General features: G+C 47.9%; 1 protein-coding gene across 3 annotated transcripts in view; it reads left to right on the top strand.

Moving 5' to 3' along the window:
• The window catches only part of LOC140730726 (ribosome-binding protein 1-like), a 155,005-nt gene that overhangs the window by 123,219 nt on the left and 6,368 nt on the right, over window positions 1-25,418 (top strand). For 2 of the 3 annotated variants that reach the window (XM_073051544.1, XM_073051545.1), the window contains 6 exons: window positions 1,245-1,316; window positions 6,193-6,288; window positions 13,377-13,460; window positions 18,104-18,196; window positions 18,518-18,592; window positions 20,116-20,205. In XM_073051544.1, the coding sequence (XP_072907645.1) occupies window positions 1,245-1,316; window positions 6,193-6,288; window positions 13,377-13,460; window positions 18,104-18,196; window positions 18,518-18,592; window positions 20,116-20,205 (510 nt within the window). The remainder of the gene's footprint in view (window positions 1-1,244; window positions 1,317-6,192; window positions 6,289-13,376; window positions 13,461-18,103; window positions 18,197-18,517; window positions 18,593-20,115; window positions 20,206-25,418) is intronic. The other variant, XM_073051547.1, reaches the window with a different exon arrangement.

The raw sequence follows: 25,418 nt of genomic DNA, 5'->3' as shown, positions 1-25,418 counted from the left end.
ATCAGTTTGATGTAGAATTGGGAAGATTGGGAAGACAGTGAACCATTTTGCCCAGCTTGTCTCTCCCAGCCTCTCTGCTTCGTACAAGTTTCTTTACATGTCATACAACTCTCACAGTGTAACTTCCTCCTTTATTTCCACAGCTATGTTCCTGATCACCACTGAAATGCATTCATATTCCAAAAATTCGCTTAAATTTAAATTTTTTAAAAAAATCTGCAGATGCTGAGAATCTGGAAAGTTGACAGTTTCTTTGTGAGACTTCCTGAGTGCTTCCCACATTTTTAATTTTTGTTCCAGATTCTCATCCATCCTATGGGATGCCTTTGATCTTGACAGATGTTCGGCATTTTCACTTCGCTCAGATCTGCGTTCCTTCTGTCATTTGTTTTCTCCTGCCAGACTCTCATCCCCCACCCTGCTTCTCCTCTGCATCTCAGGCGCTGTTTACCGCAGCAACATTCAAAATACTGGAGGAAAGCACCAGGTCAGGCAGCATTTATGGCGAGAAATGGACAGCCAGTGTTCTGGGTCCAGACCCTTCACCCGAGTGGTTTTGTGTTGTTGCTGGAGCCCTGCATCTGCGGCCCCTCATGAATCCTGTTTACTTCAGATCTGATGAAAGGCCGCTGACCACAGGTGCTGACTAACCTGCTAAGTATCTGCAGCACGTTCTGTTTCTGTTTGAGTAAATGGTGCTGACAGGTGCCTGGAACGCACTGCCAGGGGAGGTGATGAAGCAGACTCTACGCCAACACTCGATGTGTTACGTATGCAGGGAGCAAGCATGACAACAGTGTAGTTTAATTAAACCTTTTAACTGAGTCATGTTCGTATCAGTACACCCTGGGCAATTTACAGCTGCGGGAGCGAAGAGGTGGTCCTGCTGAAAGCCCGCGCCAGAAGAGGGAGAGCCCTCTGGTGCGCAGGAGATCCAGTCGATTCTCCATGCGATCAGTCAACAGGCAGGGAATGGAGACACATCGACTATGTACAGGGGGATGGAAAGAACTTGGTTGACATTGTGGGATGTAGGGCCTGTTCCTGTGGGCTGTACTGTTCTAAGCCCCATTGCTTGATAAATAACCTTTCCAACCCCCTGCAGGTGGCATGGGCTCGGGGTTCGGTTTAGTTAAACCTCACTGCTCCGTGCTTGGTCCTGTGTGATTACTTCAGCGGTTCCCTGTACCTAGTGGAATGAGACCCATTGCATCTTAAGGAGCTGTTGTGTGTGTTTTTTGCAGGCAGAATCACAAGTAAAAACATTAGAAGGCACCCTGGAGAAGCTGAAGCTGGATTCACAGAATACGGAGCAGGTAAATCTCACATTCCAATTCAGCCTGTGGGGTGACTGTTGTCCCTCGACTCACCCTCTGTCGAATCTCCCCTCATCTCCCTATGGATTTTGTTTCCTTGTTATTACTTTTCCCCAAATCGTTTCTCTGCTGAACCCTCCTTGAAAACCTTAGTCTTGAGGCTAACCAGTGAGCTCCAGCAGCCTCACTTTAGCAAAGATTTCAATTATTTATGACCAGCCTTTCTTCTACAACCACGTCCTAATACTTGGGTACAGCTTGGGTAGCGGTGAATGGGTGTTTCTCGGAATGGCAGGTGGTGACTAGTGGGGTGCCACAGGGCTCGGTACTGGGACCACAGCTGTTCACCATTTACGTTAACGATTTGGATGAAGGCATAGAAAATAATATCAGCAAATTTGCTGATGATACTAAGCTGGGTGGCAGTGTGACATGTGATGAGGATGTTAGGAGAATTCAGGGTGACTTGGATAGGCTGGGTGAGTGGGCAGATACTTGGCAGATGGTGTTTAATGTGAATAAGTGTGAGGTTATCCACTTTGGGAGTAAGAACAGGAAGGCAGATTATTATCTGAACGGTGTAGAGTTGGGTGAGGGAGAAATACAAAGAGATCTCGGAGTCCTTGTTCATCAGTCACTGAAGGTGAATGAGCAAGTGCAGCAGGCAGTGAAGAAGGCTAATGGAATGTTGGCCTTTATTACAAAGGGAATTGAGTACAAGAGCAAGGAAATCCTCTTGCATTTGTACAGAGCCCTGGTGAGACCACACCTGGAGTATTGTGTACAGTTTTGATCTCCAGGGTTAAGGAAGGACATCCTGGCTGTAGAGGAAGTGCAGCGTAGATTCACGAGGTTAATTCCTGGGATGTCTGGACTGTCTTACGCAGAGAGGTTAGAGAGACTGGGCTTGTACACGCTGGAATTAAGGAGATTGAGAGGGGATCTGATTGAAACATATAAGATTATTAAGGGATTGGACAAGACAGAGGCAGGAAATATGTTCCAGATGCTGGGAGAGTCCAGTACCAGAGGGCATGGTTTGAGAATAAGGGGTGGGTCATTTAGGACAGAGTTAAGGAAAAACTTCTTCTCCCAGAGAGTTGTGGGGGTCTGGAATGCACTGCCTCGGAAGGTAGTGGAGGCCAATTCTCTGGATGCTTTCAAGAAGGAGCTAGATAGGTATCTTATGGATAGGGGAATCAAGGGATATGGGGACAAGGCAGGAACCGGGTATTGATAGGAATTGATCAGCCATGATCTCAAAATGGCGGTGCAGGCTCGAAGGGCCGAATGGTCTACTTCTGCAGCTATTGTCTATTGTCTATTGACTGTATAGACAAATGTTTTGGGACGTTGTGACATCACTTGGTTATACTAACAATTGGGAGACACAGGTTGAAATCCTGCAACTGTGAAGCCACTGGGTTTTTGAGAAGATCTAATAGGTTAAATGATGCCTTTTAGGAAGTTAAACCTGGCATCCCTATCCCCAGTTCTGGGTTCGACCTATCTCTGTGCCATCAGAGACCTGGAGTTCACCTACCTCTGTGCTCTCAGTGACCTGGTCTATCCTGGGCCAGATTCTAGCACCAGTGCACTTTAACTCTCCCATTCAGAAAGTTAGGAGGTGTGGGATCCAGGAGAACTTGGCTGTGTGGATTCAGAATTGGCTTGTCCACAGTAGGCAGAGGGTAGTTGTAGATGGGGCCTATTCAGCCTGGAGGTCAGAGACCAGTGGTGTTCCTCAGTGATCTGCTCTGGGACCCCAGCTCTTTGTAATTTTTATAAATGACATGGATGAGGAAGTGGAAGTCTGCAGATAACACGAAGGTTGGTGGAGTTGTGGATTGCGTGGAGGGTGGTTGTTATTTACAATGAGATATAGACAGGATGCAGAGCTGGGTTGAGAAGTGGCAGATGGATTTTAACCCAGAAAAATGTGAATGATTAATTTTGGAAGGTCAAATTTGGAGGCCGAATACAGGGTTCTTGGCAGTGTGGAGTTAATAGGGTTGGTAAGAAGGCTTATGTTGTGCTGGCTCTCATTAATGACAGGATTCAGTTCAAGAGCGTGAGGTAATGATTCAGCTCTATAAAACCCTGGTTGAACATCACTTGGAATATTGCAGCACTTGTATCCATTGTGATGAACTGCTTTGAGAGGCTGGTGATGAAACATCTCTACTCCAGCCTGAGAAGTGACTTGGGTCCATTCCAGTTTGCCTACTGACCGATAGGCCATTATCAGGTGCCATTTCATTGGCTCTTCACTCAATCCTAGAATATCTGGACAGTAAAGGTGCATGACTACAGCTCAGCATTCAATACCATTACCCCCTCAAAACTGATCAATAAGCTTCAAGATCTTGTGCAACTGGATCCTCGATTTCCTCACTTGCAGACCCCAGTCAGTTTGGATTGGCAGCAACATCTTTTCCACAATCTCCGTTAGCACAGGTGCATCACAAGGCTGTGTGTTTAACCCCCTGCTCTACTCGCTTTATATTTATGACTGAGGCTAAGCACAGCTCCAGTTCTGTATTTATGTTTGCCCACAACACTACTGTCAAAGGTGGTGATGCATCAGCATAACAGGAGGGAGATTGAAAATCTGGCTGAGTGGTGCCACAACAACAACCTCTCACTCAATGTCAGCAAGACCAAGAAGCTGATTATTAACTTCAGGAGGAGGACACCGGAGGTCCATGAGACAATCCTCATCAGAGATGGAGAGGGTCAGCAGCTTTAAATTCTTTGGTGTTATTATTTTGGAGGATCTGTCCACAGCAGCATACAAAAAGTAGTGGATGAGGCCCAGTCCATCACAGGAAAAGCCACCCCCCACCGTTGTGCATGTCTACGCGAGCACAGTTGCAGGAAAGCAGCGTCCATCAGCAAGGATCCCCACAACCCAGGCCATGCTCCTTCTCACTGCTGCCATCAGGAACAAGGTACAGGAGCCTCACGACCTATACCACAGAGGTTCGGGAACAGTTATTACCCCTCAACCATTAGGCTGTTGAACCAGAGGGGATAACTTCACTTGCCCCATAACTGAACTGTTTCTACAATCTATGGGCTCACTTCCAAATACTCTTCATCTCATGTTCTCCAAATTTATTATTAAAGATTTTTTTTCTCTTTTTATGTTTGCGGTTTGTTGTCTTTTGCACGTTGGTGGTTTGCCCTTCCTGTTGTGTGCAGTCTTTCACTGACTTTATTGTGTTTTTGTAGTTACTGTGGAAGCCCACAAGAAGATGATTCTCAGGGTTGTATATGGTGACTTGTACTTTGAAAATAAATTTACCTTGAGTTTTGAGTTCACTTCTGATGGCCTTTTTATAGGAAGGGTGTGGAAGCTTTAGAGAGAGTGCAGAGGAGATTTACCAGGATGCTGCCTGGATTAGATAGTAAGTTCAAAGTAAATTTATTATCAAAGTATGTTATTGTCACGGTGTAGAATCCTGAGATTAATCTGTATCTGTACCATGGATGTTGCATCTCAGCTGTTCAGGTGATACGCGGGCCAGGACGGAGAGAAAGCAGCTGCCCATGTAGCAAGCTCCCTTCCTCCACGCAGCTGATGAATCCAAAGGAGCACAGAGACTGATACAGTTTGGCACCAGCAGTGTCGCAGGAGTCGCCAGTCAGTGCTGAACTCAATGTAGGACTCCAGTTCCGGATTTTACCTCCGGGATCGCTGCCGAAGCCTTCCCCATGAGTGGGTCGGGCCGCAAGGCAGCAGGATTTCCTTCTCCGAGACAAGCTGCCAATCACGGCTGCCCGTTGGGGATTCCTGGGTGGTGCAGCTTGAAGGGCCAGAAGAACCTATTCCACACTGTATCTCTTAAAAAAAAAATTAAATTAAACTGAGTCCCCCGACTAATGAAGCCCAATGCACCATACAGCTTCTTAACAACCCTATTAATTTGCCTGGCAGCTTTGAGAGACCCACGGCTTGTGAAGATGGGTTGAGCAAACTTAGACCTTTCTCTTTGCAGAAAAGGAGGATGAGAGGTGACTTGAGAGAGGTGTAGAGGTACAGATGAAGTGGGTAGAGACTTTTCCAGTAACTTGGCATGTCACACAAGTGCATTCAGTGGAAATGGTTAATACAAGGGGCATTATTTTAAGGTGATCGGAGGAGAGTGTGTGGGGGTGGGGGGGGATGTCAGAAGTACGTTTCACTTATACAGGGAGTGGTGGGTGTGTGGAGCACACTGCCAGGGGTGGTGGTAGAGGCAGATACAAAAGAGCTCTTAGATAGGAATATGGATGATGGAAAAATGGATGGTTATGTAGGAGGGAAGGGTTAGATTGACCTTAGAGCAGGTTAAAAGGTTGGCACAACATCAAAGGCCCGAAGATCTGTACTGTCCTGTGTTCTAAAAATAACAAGTTTCAACTTCAAGTTTAATTGTTTTTTAGTGATATACAAATAGGGCCCGAGGGCACAGACTCAGAATAGAGGGAAGTCCATTTGGAACAGAGATGAGGATGAATTTCTTTTGCCAAAAGTGGTGAATCTGAGGAATTCATTGCCTTAGGTTGCTGTGGAGACCAAGTCATTGGGTATATTTAAGAGGTTGATAGGTTCTTGATTGGTCAGGGCATGAAGGGTTACAGGGAGAAGGCAGGAGACTGGGGCTGAGAGGGAATTAGATCAGCTGACTTGATGGGCCAAATGGCCCAATTCTGCTCCTATATCTTAAGGTCTTTTGTTCAAGATCACAGTGAAACCATAAGTTATAGGAGCAGAAGTAGACCTTTCGGTCTAACAAATGGCTGTTGTCACCGCTGTCCCAGGGGATTTTATAAATACCAGCAACTCTCGTGTGTATCCCAGCAGGGTATAATGTCCTTTATCTCCCCTCAGCTGAAGGATCTGGTGGCTGAATTGGAGGAGAAGTTAAAGCAGCAGCTTGAATCGGCACAGACGCAGTGTCAACAATACTCAGTGGAGGTGAAAGAGGTGAGTGTGGCAGTGACCCGCCGTTGTTGTCTCCGCTGTCACTGAGTCAGTGAGCGTGTAGTGCTGCTGCTACAGTCCCCTGATCTCTGCTCCCCAGGGAGGGGAACCTCAGACTCACCTGAACACAGAACTGATTCCACAATCCATGGACTCACTTTCAAAGACTCTACAGCTCGTGTTCTCAGTATTATCTATTTACACAGTTTGTCGTCTTTTGCACGTTGGTTGTTTGTCAATCTTTGTTTGCCATTGATTCTGTGGTATTGCTTTGCTTTGCTTGCAAGAAAGTGATTCTCAGGGTAGTATATAGTGATATATACGTCCTTTGATAATAAATTTACTTTGAATTTTGACTCTACCACTACTGGGTAAGGTATCTTCTACTGTGTCCCGAATGATACCCAATACCCCTGAGGGCTTGGCCTCTCCCAGGTCTGCCCCAGGCAAAGAAAGGGCTCAGTTTGGGGTGGGTGGTGGTCGAAGCAGAAATTCTAAGAAACTCCTCGACAGGCACACGGATGATAGCGAACTGGGGGACTATGTGGGAGGGAAGGTTTAGACAGATATTGGAGTAGGTTAAAAGAGGTGGTACAGTAGTGTACTGGTTAGCATAATGCTGTTACAGAGCCAGCGACCCGGGTTCAATTCCCGCTGCTGTCTTTAAGGAGATTCTCTCCGTAACTGCATGGGTTTTCCCTGAGTGCTTGGGTTTCCTCCCACAGTCCGAAGTGTACGTTAGTTGGTCACGTGGGTGTAATTGGGTGGGTGGACTCATTGGGTTGGAAGGGCCTGTTACTGTGCTTTATCTCTAAATAAAAATGAAGTACAAAAGTCAGCACAACATGTTGGTTAGACGAGTATGTATCTGTTCTGTAGTGTCCAGTGTTACATGGTTCTCATTACAATGGCATTCCCCGGCAGTTCCCTGCAGTACTCAGAGAATCTCAGGCTCCACACTGACACTCCCATCACTGCCGAGGGTTTCTGTATACCCTGGTGCCCTCACACTAGCTCCCACCAGCAATAAGGGTTAAATGAGACAAGAGACCTGCAGGTGCTGGAATGTGCCGCAGGTAGAGCAGCATCCAAGGAGGGAGAGGAGAGCTTTCCCCTCACGGATGCTGCTCGCCTCCCTGAGTTTGTCTGTTCCAACGGTAAGCAGCCCTCATTTCCAGCTCCTCAGCCTGTGAGGAAGTGGATTGACAGTCTGAACTCAGTGGCGGGGGCAAGCTGCAATTCCAAAATCAAATTGGAGAATGCTGGAACTGGGAAGCAGGACAGCTACTGCTCTGTGGCCTTGGGTTCTGAGCTGGGAGTGGGGTAGCCTGGCTCGGACAGCCTTCTTCATGAACGTGCTCAACCTCTTGTTATGCCCTATTTCTTCTCCCACAACGTAATGATGCCAAATTTTCTGAACGGCTTTCCCAACAGGCGGGTTATTCCGCACGGCAGAGGTGAAGGATGCCTCCCGCCATAACGTCCCTTTATTCCTCTGTTGCTGGCCACGCCTTCGGCTGACTGAGCTCTGGTTCTGAACAACTCCCTTTTGAATACTTGGCCCATCCTTCTCCTGCAAGCCCAGACCTAATCTCAGCATCTCCTGATCAAATGGAGCTGATATAAGTGGCGGGAGTGCAAAGTGAAATCAGCTGAGGCTGTTTTGAGTGGCTCCAAGACTCATCCTAACACACCAAACCTTGGCTCTAATGACGCAGGTTCAGTCCGGATCCCCCCCGCCCCCAGCATGGAGTTTGCAGGTTCTTCCAGTGACTGCATGGGTTTATAGACAATAGACAATAGGTGCAGAAGTAGACCATTCGGCCCTTCGAGCCTGCACCGCCATTTTGAGATCATGGCTGATCAATTCCTATCAATACCCGGTTCCTGCCTTGTCCCCATATCCCTTGATTCCCCTATGCATAAGATACCTATCTAGCTCCTTCTTGAAAGCATCCAGAGAATTGGCCTCCACTACCTTCTGAGGCAGTGCATTCCAGACCCCCACAACTCTCTGGGAGAAGAAGTTTTTCCTTAACTCTGTCCTAAATGACCTACCCCTTATTCTCAAACCATGCCCTCTGGTACTGGACTCTCCCAGCATCTGGAACATATTTCCTGCCTCTGTCTTGTCCAATCCCTTAATAATCTTATATGTTTCAATCAGATCCCCTCTCAATCTCCTTAATTCCAGCGTGTACAAGCCCAGTCTCTCTAACCTCTCTGCATAAGACAGTCCAGACATCCCAGGAATTAACCTCGTGAATCTACGCTGCACTTCCTCTACAGCCAGGATGTCCTTCCTTAACCCTGGAGATCAAAACTGTACACAATACTCCAGGTGTGGTCTCACCAGGGCTCTGTACAAATACAAGAGGATTTCCTTGCTCTTGTACTCAATTCCCTTTGTAATAAAGGCCAACATTTCATTAGCCTTCTTCACTGCCTGCTGCACTTGCTCATTCACCTTCAGTGACTGATGAACAAGGACTCCGAGATCTCTTTGTATTACTCCCTTACCCAACTCTATACCGTTCAGATAATAATCTGCCTTCCTGTTCTTACTCCCGAAGTGGATAACCTCACACTTATTCACATTAAACGCCATCTGCCAAGTATCTGCCCACTCACCCAGCCTATCCAAGTCACCCTGAATTCTCCTAACATCCTCATCACATGTCACACTGCCACCCAGCTTAGTATCATCAGCAAATTTGCTGATGTTATTTTCTATGCCTTCATCCAAATCGTTAACGTAAATGGTAAACAGCTGTGGTCCCAATACCGAGCCCTGTGGCACCCCACTAGTCACCACCTGCCATTCCGAGAAACACCCATTCACCACTACCCTTTGCTTTCTATCTGCCAACCAGTTTTCTATCCATGTCAATGCCTTCCCCGATGCCCTGAGCTTTGATTTTACCCACCAACCTTCTATGTGGGACCTTATCAAATGCCTTCTGAAAATCGAGGTACACTACATCCACTGGATCTCTCCGTCTAACTTCCTGGTTACATCCTCGAAAAACTCCAACAGATTAGTCAAGCATGATTTGCCCTTGGTAAATCCATGCTGGCTCGGCCCAATCCTATCACTGCTATCTAGATATGCCACTATTTCATCCTTAATAATGGACTCCAGCATCTTTCCCACCACCGATGTCAGGCTGACAGGTCGATAGTTCTCTGTTTTCTCCCTCCCTCCTTTCTTAAAAAGTGGGATAACATTAGCCATTCTCCAATCCTCAGGAACTGATCCTGAATCTAAGGAACATTGGAAAATGATTACCAATGCATCCACAATTTCCAGGGCCACCTCCTTTAGTACCCTAGGATGCAGACCATCTGAACCTGGGGATTTGTCAGCCTTCAGTCCCATCAGTCTTCTCATCACCGTTTCCTTCCGAATGTCAATCTGTTTCATTTCCTCTGTTACCCTATGTCCTTGGCCCATCCATACATCTGAGAGATTGTTTGTGTCTTCCCTAGTGAAAACAGATCTAAAGTACTCATTAAGTTCTTCTGCCATTTCTCTGTTTCCCATAACAATTTCACCCAATTCATTCTTCAAGGGCCCAACATTGTTCTTAACTATCTTCTTTCTCTTCACATACCTAAAAAAGCTTTTGCTATCTTCCTTTATATTCCTGGCTAGCTTGCGTTCTTACCTCATTTTTTCTCCCCATATTGTCTTTTTAGTTAAGTTCTGTTGTTCCTTAAAAACTTCCCAATCATCTGTCCTCCCACTCATCTTAGCTCTGTCATATTTCCTTTTTGTTTTTTAATGCTATGCAGTCTCTGACTTCCTTTGTCAACCACTGAGGCCCCTTTCCCCCCTTTGAATCCTTCCTTCTCTGGGGGATGAACTGATTTTGCACCTTGTGCATTATTCCCAAGAATACCTGCCATTGCTGTTCCACTGTCTATCCGTCCAGTCAACTTTGGCCAGCTCCTCCCTCATGGCTCCATAGTTTCCCCTGTTCATCTGCAACAGTGACACCTCCGAGCTGCCCTTATCCTTCTCAAATTGCAGATAAAAGCTTATCATATTGTGATCACTGCCTCCTAATGGCTCCTTTACTGCGAGATCGCTTATCAAATCCTGTTCATTACATAACACTAAATCCAGAATAGTCTTGTCCCTGGTCGGCTCTCGTACAAGTTGTTCCAAGAATGCATCCCGTAGGCACTCTACAAACTCCCTATCCTGGGGTCCAGCACCAACCTGATTCTCCCAGTTCACCTGCATGTTGAAATCCCCCATAACTACTGCGACATTACCTTTGCCACATGCCAATGTTAACTCCCTATTCAACTTGCACCCAATATCCATGCTACTGTTTGGTGGCCTGTAGACAACACCCATTTGGGTCCTTTTGCCCTTACTGTATCTCCGTTCTATCCACACAGACTCTACTTCTCCTGACCCTATGTCCGCCCTTGCAAAGGACTGAATCTCATTCCTCACCAACAGGGCCACCCCACCCCCTCTGCCCACATTTCTGTCCCTACGATAGCACGTATACCCTTGTACATTCATTTCCCAGGTCTGATCTCCCTGCAGCCATGTCTCCGTTATCCCAACAACATCATAGTTACCCATTCGCACCTGGGCTTCAAGCTCATCCACCTTATTCCTGACACCGTGCATTCAGATATAGAATTTTTAACCCATTTCTCCTCTCTCTGTTTGAATCGCTGCCTATTGTGCTTAACCCAGCTCCCCGAACTCCCATCGGGCTATACGCCCCTAGAATTTTGTTGTCCTTCCTACATTTACTTATTCTTTCAACACATTTAACTCCATGTTCCGTCAGACCATCCCTCTGTACACGAGTCGTCCTTATCACTTGTTCCGCCCCACCTTCCTCTACTACACACTTAATATTCCGGAACCGTGTAGTCCCCACCTGTCCTTTATTCTTCCTCTCGCTATCCTCTCTCACATTCTGGATCCCCGCCCCCTGCAAATTTAGTTTAAACCCCCCCAAGAAGCTCTAGCAAACTTCCCTGCAAGAATGTTAGTACCGCTCCAGTTCAGGTGTAAACCGTCCCTTCGGAACAGATCTTGCGGATGTTCCAGTTTCCTCCCGTGTCCCAAAGATGTAAGACCATGAGACATGGGAGCAGAGTTAGAACCCTCACGTCTATTGAGCCGGGTCCACCATGGCTGATTTATTATCACCCTCAAACCCATTCTCCTGCCTTCTCCCCACAAGCTTTGACACCCTTACTAGTCAAGAACCTAACAAACTCTGCTTTAAATGTACCCTACGACTTAGCCTCCACAGTCGACTGTGGCAATGAATTCTGCTGATCCCCCACCCTCTGGCTAAATAAACTCATTCGAATCTCTGTTCTAAAAGGATATCCTACTATTCCGAGGCTGTACCCTCTGGTCCTAGACTCTCCCACTATAGGAGACATCCTCTCCACATCCACTCTGTCTAGGCCTTTCAATGTTCAATAGGTTTCAATGAAATCCTCCTCCTGCTTCTTAACTCCAGTGAGTGCAGGCCCAGAGTCATCATACACTTCTCATATGTTAACTCTTTATTTCCCGGGATCGTCCTCTCTCCAATTCCAGCACATCCTTTTAGATAAGAGGCCCAAAACTGCTCACAATATTCTATAAATGCAGTCTGACCAATGCTTTATAAAGTCTCAGCATTACTGTACATCCTTGCTGGTTAGTAGGCTAAATATCCTCTGTAAATTGTCCCTGGTGAGTAGCTGAGTGTTAGAATCCACAGGCGTTGATGATAATGTGTGAAACAAGATGATGCCAAGTTGGAATGTCCATCAGTGCTCAGACTTTGTCCTTTTTTTGGGTTCCTAGCGATTGCTTTGGGGACAGCACAAGTATTAGGGGTCAGGTTAGGGTTTAGGGACAGGGAAGAGAGGGTAGTTGGAGATGAGGGGCAGTAAATGAAGACTCTGGGCAGCTGTTCGAATCCAGGTCTGTGCACTCCTTGGTTGAGTTGGCAGATACTGAGGAGATCAGCAATTTCCCCAGGTCACCCTGTCTGGTCCCAGGTCACAGATCTGTTTAGATGGCGAATCCTGAGGGCCAGTGACCCCACAGGTCACTGGGGTCAGAGGTTGGTGCGAGTCTGGAAATCAGAACCAGAAAGTCAGTGAGCCCAGGGGCGAAGTCTAAAACTGGAAGCCTGATGTCTGAGTGTCCAGGCATAAGGACTTCTGAGAGGCGCAGTCAGTCCGAGGCGTGCAGGTGTGTGTGTGTGTTGTGCTGTGGATGTGCTGTGGTGGTGCGGAATATGTAACAACACTTGCAGGGTGTGTGTGTGTGTGTGTGTGTGTGTGTGTGTGTGTGTGTGTGTGTGTGTGTGTGTGTGTGTGTGTGTGTGTGTGTGTGTGTGTGTGTGTGTGTGTGTGTGTGTGTGTGTGTGTGTGTGTGTGTGTGTGTGTGTGTGTGTGTGTGTGTGTGTGTGTGTGTGTGTGTGTGTGTGTGTGTGTGTGTGTGTGTGTGTGTGTGTGACGTAAACAATGCATTTCACTCTAGGTTTCAACGTACAAGGGGGCAGCACTGTAGTGTAGTGGGTGGCGTAGTGTAAATACAGCACCAGCGATCACCAATCACACTTCAGTTCCCGCCTCAGTCTGTAAGGAGTTTGCACGTGTAGTGGGTAGTGTTGTATGAATACAGTGCCAGCAATCACCAATCACACTTCAATTCCCACCTCAGTCTGTAAGGAGTTTGCACGTTCTCCTTGTGACCGTGATGGTTTCCTCCAGATGTTCTGGTTTCCAATGGTGAACTGTAAGGGTTAGTGAGTTGTGGGCATGCTAAGTTGGTGCTGGATGTGTGGCAACACTTGTGGGCTACCCACCACAACCTTGATTTGATGCAAACGATGTATTTCAATGTATATGTGACAAATAAAGCTAATCTACTTACTGAAATAAATAAAGCTAATCTGAATCTGAATGTGGAAATAATAAAATGGAATGAGAGTAACAGAATGCTTGAGAGCCATCACGGTCATGATAGGCTGAATGGACTTTATCACTCTGTGTACTGAACATTGCATTGTTCTGAAACAGTAATTTGTCCCCTTCTTCCCTTCTAGCTGAGCGAACTCTTAATAGAATCACAAAGCCAGCTGGAGGCAGCCAATAGAGAACAGCAGAAACACAGCGAGGAGCTCTCACTGGTGAGGACTTTTCTCAACGTAAACCAACTGTCCAAATGACAATGCCAATAAACCTGTCAGAGTGGATAGTTGAGGGATTAATACTGAGCAAATGGATAATTATTTTTAGCTCCATCTTTTGCATTTGCACAGATTGTCTTTTTTTGGTTGTTGGCGTGTAGTTTTACCATCGATCGCTCTGTTTCTTTGTTCTACTGCGAGAAAATGCATCTCAAGATAGTGTATATGGTGATATACACGTACTTTGATAGTAAGTTTACTTTGAGCCCATTTGACCCAGAAGACTGATTTTATTTAGTGATACCACATGGAGAAGATCAGAAGGCTCTTTTGGCCCTTCGAACCATGCTGTCCCAGCAGCGTCCCCCCCCTCACCCCCCACCCGACAAACCCAGTTAGCTTGTAAGTTTGCAGATAAGAACTTGGGTGAGACTAGAACTAGAGGTCATGGGTTAAGGGTGAAAGGTGAAATATTTAATGGGAACCTGAGGGGGAGCTTCATTCAGAAGGTGGTGAGAGTGTGGAACGAGCTGCCAGGCGGAAGTGGTGGATGCAGGTTCAATTTCAGCCTTTAAGAGAAGCTTGGATAGGTACAAGGATGGGAGGGCTATGGAGGGCTCTGGTCCAGATGTAGGCCAGAGGGACGAGGCAGTGTAACATTTGGGCATGGGCTAGATGGGCTGGAGAGCCTGTTTCTATACTGTTGTGCTCTATGACAACAGCAAAACTGGAGAAAGTTGTCAAAGGATTCTGTAGACCAGTTACAAATCTATGGGGAGAAATGTCGATTAGTTTAATCTGGGCAAGTGTGAAGTGTTGCACTTTGGGGGGGCGGGGGCTATTGTAAGGGGAAGGTATATAGTTAATGACAGACCTTCATCAGTATTGATATCCAGAGGGATATTGGGAGTTCAAGTTCCCAGCTCCCAGAAGGTGTCCAGACAAACAGAAAGAATACCAAACATGGCATGCTTGCCTTTGTTAAGTATGTGACTAAGGACGTCATGTTGAAGCCATATAAAACTTTGGTTCAGGCCACACTTGGAGTACTGCATGCGACTGGGGTCGCTCCAGTACAGGAATGATGTGTTGGCTTTGGGTGGGCACAGGGGAGGTTTACCAGGATGCTGCCTGAATTAAATGGTTTTGGCATAAGATAGAAGAGTTTGAACAGAGCTGGGCTGTAACATCTGATACTGTATGGACCTGATGGCACTTTATAAAATTATGAGAGGCATGGATAGGATAGAGAGTCAGAATCTTTTTCTCAGGGATGAAATGTTACATGCTAGAGGATACAGGTATAGGGTGGCGGGGGGGGGGGGGGGAGAGAATTTGAGAGATACGTGGGATGAGTTTCTTTTACACGCAGAGCAGTGGGCCTGTGGAACATGCTGCACGGGTGATGGTAGAAGTAGATCCAATAGTGATGTTTAAGAGGTATTGAGACAAATGTGAATATGTTGGGAATGGAAAGATATGGAAAATATGCAAGCAGAAGAGATTTGGGTGAATTTGGCATCGTTTTTGGCCCAGAAAAGGTTATCAGCCTCACTTGAACTCAGTGCAGATTCTAAGTTTGGGCCATAATGTGAAACTTGCCCCATCACTGTGAATTGTCCTGGAGCAGGGTGTTGGGAGGTGGAGCAGATTGATCGTTGCCATGGTACCTTGACCTCCCCGTCAAACCCAAAGCCTGTTGAATTTAGTGCCCCAGGATTTCCCAGTTGTACATTTGGTGAGCAGACACTTTAGTAGGCATGCTTGGCTTGGGCTTCTGCCCAGCGGATCAGTGCTTCGACCACTTCAATGGCAGTGTCTGCCGGGAAGAGACCATAGGTCATAGGAGCAGAATTAGGCCATTTGGCCCACTGAGTCTGTTCCACCATTTCATCATGGCTGATCCTTTATTCCCCTCCTCATCCCCACTCCCCGGGTTTCTCCCCCTAACCTTTGATGCTGTGTCCAATAAAGAACCTATTAATCTTCACCTTAAGTACACCCAACAACCTGGCCTCCACATCTGCCTGTGGTAACAAATTCCACAAACTCACCACCCTCTGACTAAAGAAACTTTTCTGCATCTCTGTTTTAAATGGACACCCCTCTATCTTGAGGCTGTGCCCTCTTGTTATAGACTTCCCCACCATGGGAAACATCCTTTCCACATCTACTCTGTCAAGGCCATTCAACATTCGAAAGGTTTCAATGAGATCCCCCTCATTCTAAATTCCAGTGAGTACAGACCCAGAGCTATCAAACGTTCCTCAAATGATAACCCTTACATTCCTGGAATCATCGCTGTGAACCTTGTCTCAGCCCTCTCCAATGCCAGCACAACTTTTCTTAGATGAGCCAAAAACTGTTCACAAAACTCAAGGTGCGGCCTCACCAGTGCCTTATAAAGCCTCAATGTTACATCCCTGCTTTTGTATTTTAGACCTCTCAAAATAAATACTAACATGGCATTTGCCTTCCTCAACACCGACTCAACCTGCAAGTTAACCTTCAGGGTGTTCTGGGCAAGGACTCCCGAGTCCCTTTGCATCTCAGATTTTTGAATTTTCTCCCCATTTAGAAAATAGCCTGCTCATTTATTTCTACTACCAAAGTGCATGACCATGCATTTTCCAACATTGTATTTCATTTGCCACTTACTTGCCCACTGTCCCAATCTGTCTAAGTCCTTCTGCAGCCTACCTGTTTCCTCAGCACTACCTGGCCCTCCACCAATCTTCATATCATCTGCAAACTTGGCAACAAACCCATCTATTCCATCATCTAAACCATTGATCTACAGGAGAAAGAGAAGTCCAACACTGACCCCTGCAGAACACCACTAGTCACTGGCAACCAACCAGAATAGGATCCTTTTATTCCTGCTTGCTGTCTCCTACCAATCAGCCAGTGCTCTAACCGTGCCAGTAACTTTCCTGTAATACTATGGGCTCTTAACTTGGCATCTTGTCAAAGGCCTTCTAAAAGTCCAAATGTATATCCCTTTTATCCATCCTACTCATAATTTCCTGAATGGATTCCCACAGGCTTGTCAGGCAAGACTTTCCTTCAGGAAACCATGCTGACTTTGTCCTATCTTGTCCTGTGTCACCAAGTACTCCATCACCTCATCCTTAACAATTGACTCCAACATCTTCCCAACCACTGAGGTCAGGCTAACTGGTCTATAATTTCCTTTCTGTCACCGTCCTCCTTTCTTAAAATGTGGTGTGACATTTGCAATTTTCCTGACCTCCAGAACCATGCCAGAGTCTCATAATTCTTGAAAGATCATTACTAATGCCTCCACAATCTCTACTGCTACCTCTTTCAGAACCCTAGGGCATATTTTATCTGGTCTGGGTGATTTGTGTACCCTTAGGTCTTTCAGCTTTTTGAGCACCTTCTCCCTTGTAACAGTAACTGCACCCACTTCTCTTCCCTCACACCATTCAACATCTGGCACACCGCTGGTGTCTTCCACAGTGAAGACTGATGTAAAATACTCATTTAGTTCATCTGCCATCATATTATTTCTCTGGCCTCATTTTCTAGCAGTCCTGTATCCATTTTCATCTCTTTTATTTTTTACATACTTGAAAAAGCTTTTATATCCACTTTGATATTGTTTGCTAGCTTGCTTTCATATTTCAACTTTTCCCTTCAAATGATTCTCTTTGTTGGTCTTTGTAGTTCTTTTAAAAACTTCCCAATCCTCTGTCTTCCCACTGATTTTTGCTTTGTTGTATGTCCTCTCTTTTGCTTTTACAATAGCTTTGACTTCCCTTGTCAGCCACAGTTGTTCTATTTTATACTATTTGTACTATTTGAGTATTTCTTCATTTTTGGAATACACATGTCCTGCACCTTCCTCATTTTTCCCAGAAACTCACGCCATTGCTGCTCTGCTGACATCCCTGCCAACAGCTCCTTCCAACTTACTTTGGCCAACTCCTCTCTCATACCGCTGTAATTTCCCTTATTCCACTGAAATACTGTTACATCAGACTTTACTTTCTCCCTATCAAATTTCAAGTTGAACAGTCATATTATGATCATTGCCTACTAAGGGTATTTTTTTACCTACCACCTCTGGTTCATTACATAACACCCCATCCAGTATAGCTGATCCCCTAGTGGGCTCAACAACAAACTGCTCTAAAAAGCTATCTCTCAGGCATTCAACAAACTCACTCGCTTGAGATCCATTTCCAATCTGATTTTCCCAATCTACCTGCACGTTAAAATCTCCCATGACTACCATAACATTGCCCTTTTGTCATGCATTTTCTATTTCCCATTGTAATCTGTTTGGAGGCCTGTATATAATTACCATCAGGGTCCTTTTACCCTTGCAGTTTCTTAACTCAACCCAACAAGGATTCAACATCTTCCAATCCAATGTTACATCTTTCTACCAATTTGATGCCATTCTTTACCAGCACAGCCACGCCACCTCCTCTGCCTACTTTCCTATCCCTCCGATACAACGTGTAAGCTTGGACATTCAGCTCCCAACTACAACCATCCTTCAGCCACAACTCAGTGACAGCCACAACATCAGAGAGGGGAGCATATCGGGCTCCTGGCCAGAGACAGGTGGCTGTAGTCGGACCGTAACGTCCGTCTCTTGTTCCTAAAAACAGGTGAGGCAGCAGCTGTGTGACATGGAGGCCCACGTGCGTGATGGAGTGTCGGTTGAGTCCCCCAGTGCTGAAGCTGAACTGGAGCCTGCCGAGGTTAGGGTGGTGAGATACTTGTGCATGGAAAGATCCCAGCAGTTCATAAAGTTCACCACTAACTTGCTCCCCCCACCTTCCTCCCTAACTTTGCATTCTGTCTTGCCACCTGTACTGTGTCCACACGCAAAGCGTCCACCCCACAGAAAGTAGCATCGTTCTTCGGTCACTGTGTTGCCACCTATACTGTGTCCACACGCAAAGCGTCCACCCCACAGAAAGTAGCATCGCTCTTCGGTCACTGTGTTGCCACCTGCAGCTTCCCACCTCTGCGTCGGCTGCATGCAATGAGTAATTCCTTCTTCCTTCTGTGCTGTCCAGGTTCAAATACAGCTGGAGGAAACGGTGCTTGCTGAGCAAGCACAGAGACAGAAGCTGCTGGAAGAATTTGAAAAGGTTGCTCTTTCTTTTTCCGTAATGTAAAATGTAGAACATGCTGAAAACACGGATCAGCTTGAGTGGAGGGAGACACTAGAGTTGACGTCACGGGTTGCTGCCTCTTCAGTGTTTTATCTCGGATTACCAGCGTCTGCGTTTTATTACCTTTTTGTTGACTTTTACCAGGATGCTACCTAGAATAGTGAGCATGTCTTATGAGGAAAGGTTAAGTGAGCTGGGGCTTTCCTCTCTGGATCAGAGTTGACATGATAGAGGTGTACAAGATGATAAGAGGCAGGGATCGATTGGACAGCCAGAGACTTTCTCCCAGAGTGGAAATGGCTAATATGAGGGGGCATAGTTTTAAGGTGATTGGAGGAAAATATAGGGGCATGTGAGGGGTATATTTTTACACAGAGAGTGGTGGGTGTGTAGTATGCACTGCCAGGGGTGGTAGAGGCAGGTACATTAGGGGCATTCAAGAAGTTTCTGGGTAGGCACATGGATGATAGAAAAACGGAGGGCTATGTAGGAGGGAAGAGTGAGATGGATCTTGGAGTAGGTTAAAGGCCAGCACAGCATTGTGGGCCAAAGGGCCTGTTTTGTGCTGTAATGTTCTATGTTCTTTCTCCTAGTTTTCTTCTTCAGGTTCCTGTTAAGGTAAATCGCTCCCTGGTGTTTTGAGGGTTGAGGGGTGGGGTTGTTGTGGTCAGATGATAGCTGGTGACTTCAACAGTCAGCAGGGGTCATGGTTCCGACTTCCTGATGGGGCATGTCACAGCCTACACTTGGTTGGAGAGGGAACGAAACTGACACCCTTTTAATGAAGCGTCACACTGAAGACTATTGTTTCTTCAAAGTCAGTCAGACAGACAGACCTCGCAAGGATAGCTAGGCTGATTGAGGGTGGCTGAGGACACACCCAGTTTCCTCATGAGCCGGTACCGGGTTTGCCAGTGTTGGCTATGGTGGTAGTCAGTGCCTTGTGTTTAGGGACACCTCCAGAGTGGTAATTCCTTCAGGTAATGTTCATAGAGTCAAACGAAGAGGTTACGATGGTGAGCAAAAGCAGTGTGGGTGACGTGGCCACCCTGAAAACCAGCTCCTTCGAGCGCACTGGAGTGGAAGTGGAGATGAGACCTGGGGTAGATCAGCCATGGTCACTGAGGGGCCGAGTGGCCTACTCCTGCTCCTGCTTCCTTCAGCGCAAATATTTACAGAATTCCAAGATAAAATCTGAATGCTGGCAACGCTCAGCATGTCTGTCAGCTTCTGTAGAGGGTCAACATTTCAGGTAATTTCATAATGAGAGCAGAAATGTTTGCCCCCCTCTCTCCCGCTGCACCTTCTGCTTAACCAGCCTGTAATCTGCTCAGGGTCACTTGGGATGATTGTAATCCCAGTTAGCTGTCCTGTATCAACATGGCATTGATAATTCGGGGCAGTGGGGGTCATACTAGCATGTTGGCATTGCGCAGATAGAAATTTGTCTCGCGTGTTGTAAGGTGTGTGGCTTCTGACTTTGTACAATCCCATTGTAGGTCCAACAGTCTGCATTAAATCTGCAGGATGAGCTGGAGAAGTTGCGGGCCACCAGGGATGGTGACAGCGAGGACGTCCTTCAGCTAAAGGTAGTCTGGAGTGTTCAGTGGGGTTTGTGCCAGCTCCCTACTCTGTGTGGTTTATTGTTACCTCTCCGTAAGCATTGGGTGGCAAAAGGGTTAAAACACAAACTGCTGGACGAACTCGGCACGTCAGGCTGCGTATGTGGTGGGAAAGAGTCGACGTTCCGAGCTGACGTCATCAGGATTGCAACGGAAGGGGGAAGAAGCCAGAATAAGAAGGTGGGGGAAGGATTACAAGGTGGCAGGCGATGGGTGAGACCAGGTGAGGGGAAAGGAGGGTGGGTGGAGGAGGAGGAGGGAGATGGGTGAGACCAGGTGAGGGGAAAGGAGGGTGGGTGGAGGAGGAGGAGGGAGATGGGTGAGATCAGGTTGAGGGGAAAGGAGGGTGGGTGGAGGAGGAGGAGGGAGATGGGTGAGATCAGGTTGAGGGGAAAGGAGGGTGTGTGGAGGAGGAGGAGGGAGATGGGTGAGATCAGGTGAGGGGAGAGATGGGTGGGTGGAGGAGGAGGAGGGAGATGGGTGAGATCAGGTTGAGGGGAAAGGAGGGTGGGTGGAGGAGGAGGAGGGAGATGGGTGAGATCAGGTTGAGGGGAAAGGAGGGTGGGTGGAGGAGGGAGGGGTGAGATCAGGTTGAGGGGAAAGGAGGGTGGGTGGAGGAGGAGGAGGGAAATGGGTGAGATCAGGTTGAGGGGAAAGGAGAGTGGGTGGAGGAGGAGGAGGAGGGCGATGGGTGAGATCAGGTTGAGGGGAAAGGAGGGTGGGTGGAGGAGGAGGAGGGCGATGGGTGAGATCAGGTGAGGGGAGAGATGGGTGAGATCAGGTTGAGGGGAAAGGAGGGTGGGTGGAGGAGGAGGAGGGAGATGGGTGAGATCAGGTTGAGGGGAAAGGAGGGTGGGTGGAGGAGGAGGAGGGAGATGGGTGTGATCAGGTGAGGGGAAAGGAGGGTGGGTGGAGGAGGAGGAGGGAGATGGGTGAGATCAGGTTGAGGGGAAAGGAGGGTGGGTGGGGGAGGAGGAGGAGGGAGATGGGTGAGATCAGGTTGAGGGGAAAGGAGGGTGGGTGGAGGAGGAGGAGGGCGATGGGTGAGATCAGGTGAGGGGAGAGATGGGTGGGTGGAGGAGGAGGAGGGAGATGGGTGAGATCAGGTGAGGGGAAAGGAGGGTGGGTGGAGGAGGAGGAGGGCGATGGGTGAGATCAGGTGAGGGGAGAGATGGGTGGGTGGAGGAGGAGGAGGGAGATGGGTGAGATCAGGTGAGGGGAGAGATGGGTGGGTGGAGGAGGAGGGAGATGGGTGAGACCAGGTGAGGGGAAAGGAGGGTGGGTGGAGGAGGAGGAGGGAGATGGGTGAGATCAGGTTGAGGGGAAAGGAGAGTGGGTGGAGGAGGAGGAGGAGGGCGATGGGTGAGATCAGGTTGAGGGGAAAGGAGGGTGGGTGGAGGAGGAGGAGGGCGATGGGTGAGATCAGGTTGAGGGGAAAGGAGGGTGGGTGGAGGAGGAGGAGGGCGATGGGTGAGATCAGGTGAGGGGAGAGATGGGTGAGATCAGGTTGAGGGGAAAGGAGGGTGGGTGGAGGAGGAGGAGGGAGATGGGTGTGATCAGGTGAGGGGAAAGGAGGGTGGGTGGAGGAGGAGGAGGGAGATGGGTGAGATCAGGTTGAGGGGAAAGGAGGGTGGGTGGGGGAGGAGGAGGAGGGAGATGGGTGAGATCAGGTTGAGGGGAAAGGAGGGTGGGTGGAGGAGGAGGAGGGCGATGGGTGAGATCAGGTGAGGGGAGAGATGGGTGGGTGGAGGAGGAGGAGGGAGATGGGTGAGATCAGGTGAGGGGAAAGGAGGGTGGGTGGAGGAGGAGGAGGGCGATGGGTGAGATCAGGTGAGGGGAGAGATGGGTGGGTGGAGGAGGAGGAGGGAGATGGGTGAGATCAGGTGAGGGGAAAGGAGGGTGGGTGGAGGAGGAGGGAGATGGGTGAGATCAGGTTGAGGGGAAAGGAGGGTGGGTGGAGGAGGAGGAGGGCGATGGGTGAGATCAGGTGAGGGGAGAGATGGGTGGGTGGAGGAGGAGGGAGATGGGTGAGATCAGGTTGAGGGGAAAGGAGGGTGGGTGGAGGAGGAGGGAGATGGGTGAGATCAGGTGAGGGGAAAGGAGGGTGGGTGGAGGAGGAGGGAGATGGGTGAGATCAGGTTGAGGGGAAAGGAGGGTGGGTGGAGGAGGAGGAGGGCGATGGGTGAGATCAGGTGAGGGGAGAGATGGGTGGGTGGAGGAGGAGGAGGGCGATGGGTGAGAACAGGTGAGGGGAAAGGAGGGTGGGTGGAGGAGGAGGAGGGCGATGGGTGAGATCAGGTGAGGGGAGAGATGGGTGGGTGGAGGAGGAGGAGGGAGATGGGTGAGATCAGGTTGAGGGGAAAGGAGGGTGGGTGGAGGAGGAGGAGGGCGATGGGTGAGATCAGGTGAGGGGAAAGGAGGGTGGGTGGAGGAGGAGGAGGGTGAAGGGTGATGCTGGGAGGTGATAGGTGGAGAAGGTAAAGGCTGAAGAAGGAATCTAATAGAGGAGAGTGGACCATGGGAGAAAGAAGAGGAGGAGAGACGCCAGTGCTAGGCAGCTGAGGAGATGAGGATGGGTAAATCAGATCCATGCAAACATCCAGATATCGTGTTAATGATGGTCTGAGGCTTATTCCACTTGTGTGCACCCAGCCTGACTGACGGTGAAACTGCTCATGACTTCAGCCAGGGCTAAAGCCTGTCACAGGCCGAGATTCCCTGCAGCCCTCTGGTCTGGCGGTTCTGTGCAAGGGGTCACCTCTCCATCGTCTCCTTGAGCAGCATTGCTGCCGTGCTTGACCCCTCGACCCCTTTCCTCTGCGCCCCATCCACATCTGGGCTTTGTAACTGACCAACCACCTCCAATCCCAGGGTAGTTTATGGTCCTGCATCTTGCTCACAGAGCACGATTAACAAGTGAACAACTATCGCAGCAAAACGTGACAACAGATTGGGGCAAAAAGTGTAGCGGCAGCCGAGAAACTGAAGTGACAATGACGGAATAACTGAAAGAGGCAGGACTGAGAGTTTGTTGTATCGGGGTGTAGAATTCTTATTTTTAACTTTCCTACGCTGCTTGTATTTTTATATAATCAGCTATATACATGCACTTGATCAGTGAATTTTCCAGTGATTACAGTTCAGTTGCTCCTGTATTTCTTAGCTTCAGTAGCAGTGTCACATTACTTGAATCTGGATCTTTTATTGGTTAAGTGTTATCAATGGGACTTCTGTTCTCTCGTCTGGCATGAGAAGCCCACGATTATTTTTCAGTCCACTCTTTCCTTTGTTCTCTCGATGCTTCTTCTTGCTCTTGTAACGCTTTTAAAAAAAATAGCAGCAACAAGTTGTATGCCTCATTCTTGACTTCAGAACAGCCTTTGAATTGCAAAGGTTGTATGTACTGGCTGTGTAGTGAAAAAGGCACCACAGCACCTCTTTCACCTCAGAAGGTTGAAGAAGTTTGGTATGGCCCTCCCCCCCCTAAATCCTAACAACTTTCTACAGGGGCACGATTGAGAGCATCCTGATTGGTTGCATCACTGCCTGGTCTGGGAACTGTACCTCCCTCAATCACAGGACTCTGCAGAGATTGGTACGGACAGCCCAGCGTATCTGTAGATGTGAACTTTCCTCTATTCAGGACATTTATAGCGACAGGTATGTAAAAAGGGCGGGAAGGATCATTGGGGACCCGAGTCACCCCAACCATGAACTGTTCCAGCTGCTACCATCCAAGAAATTATAGCACAGCATTAAAGCCAGGACCAATGTCTTATGGTCTTTTTGGTTCTCCACAGTGAAACGGTGACAGCTTCTTCCACCAGGCCATCAGACTGATTATTTCTTGCTGACACAATTGTATATCTGAGCTATATTGACTGTCCTGCTGGATATCTGATGCACCATCAATAACTCACGCTGAGACTTAGGAAGTGAGATATCGGCTTTTAATATCTTACTGCACATACTATTTATTACAAGATGGAGACGTAAAGATTTTTACTTCCCATGTATGTGAAGGACGTAAATAATAAAGTCAATTCAATTCAGTTCAAAAGCATCGCGATCCAACAAGTCCGAGCATGTGGCAGCGGCAGTGGGAAGGAGATGTGAAAGGAGTTAACAGTGGGAACCAGCACAAAGGCCTTGGTTTCACCTAATTCAGAGTATGCAGTTGATGGAGTGTCTTTGGTTGATCACCACAGGACATGAGTCATCCTGCGATGTGCCAGTGATACAGAGCTACACTTCCTTCCATTTGCTGCTTTCTCTGAAGCCATAGTCCCACCAGTGCCTGTGTCTCAAGTTCAACCTTATTGTCAGTCAACTGTGCCCAAGTATACAGCGAAACTTCCCAGCGTTCTTCAGGGACCATGGTGAAAAACACAGTACTGATATCACATACAGCACATAAAATAATATTAACAGACAGAAAACAAGTATTCTCTGGATGTACAAATTGAGATGATGTAACACAGTATAATGTTTGTGGTGCTGTCATAAATAATACGTGCTGGGTGGCAGCAGGGTGTGGAGACGTCTCAGAGTCTGGGGGAAGGAGCTGTTACCCAGCCTGACGACCCTTGTTCCCATTCTGCGGTACCTTCCACCTGAGACAATTAAGCATTAGTCCCAATCCACAGCTACAGATGAGGCCATGTCAGGTCTTGGCTGCAATAGCAAGTTAATTACATCAGCATTTTGTTTCAGGGAGTGGTTTTACCTTGAGGCTAGAGGGACTGACAAGCAGAAATGTGTGTCAGCATACATTGTTAGTGCAGATTAGTCATTAAGCCACAAGCCATTGCCTCCAACCAATTTGAGAGACATCATGTTTACAGACATGGAGGAGCTCAGCGCGTCGAGCGGTGTCTGTGGGAAGCTGGGGAATTGTGGATAGCTTGGGCTGACACCCCACATCAGGACATTTTACCTCACACAACTCAGAGTTCCTCCAGCAGATTGATTGTTGCTCCAGATTCCAGCGTCTGTGCTCTGGTCTTTTGTGTTTCATTACCAGATGCTCTGTCATTATTTCACTGCGGAGTGCCACAAGACCGTAAGGCATGGGGGCAGAATTAGGCCATTCAGCCCATCAAGTCTGTTCTGCCATTCCATAATGGCTGATCCCGGATCTCTCTGAACCCCGTACACCTGCCTTCTTGCCATATCCTTTG

Source organism: Hemitrygon akajei, chromosome 7, assembly GCF_048418815.1.
Source record: "Hemitrygon akajei chromosome 7, sHemAka1.3, whole genome shotgun sequence".
NCBI classification, from domain to species: Eukaryota; Metazoa; Chordata; class Chondrichthyes; order Myliobatiformes; family Dasyatidae; genus Hemitrygon; species Hemitrygon akajei.
The sequence above is the reverse complement of the archived record's forward strand: the minus strand, read 5'-3'. Positions and strand labels throughout refer to the sequence as shown.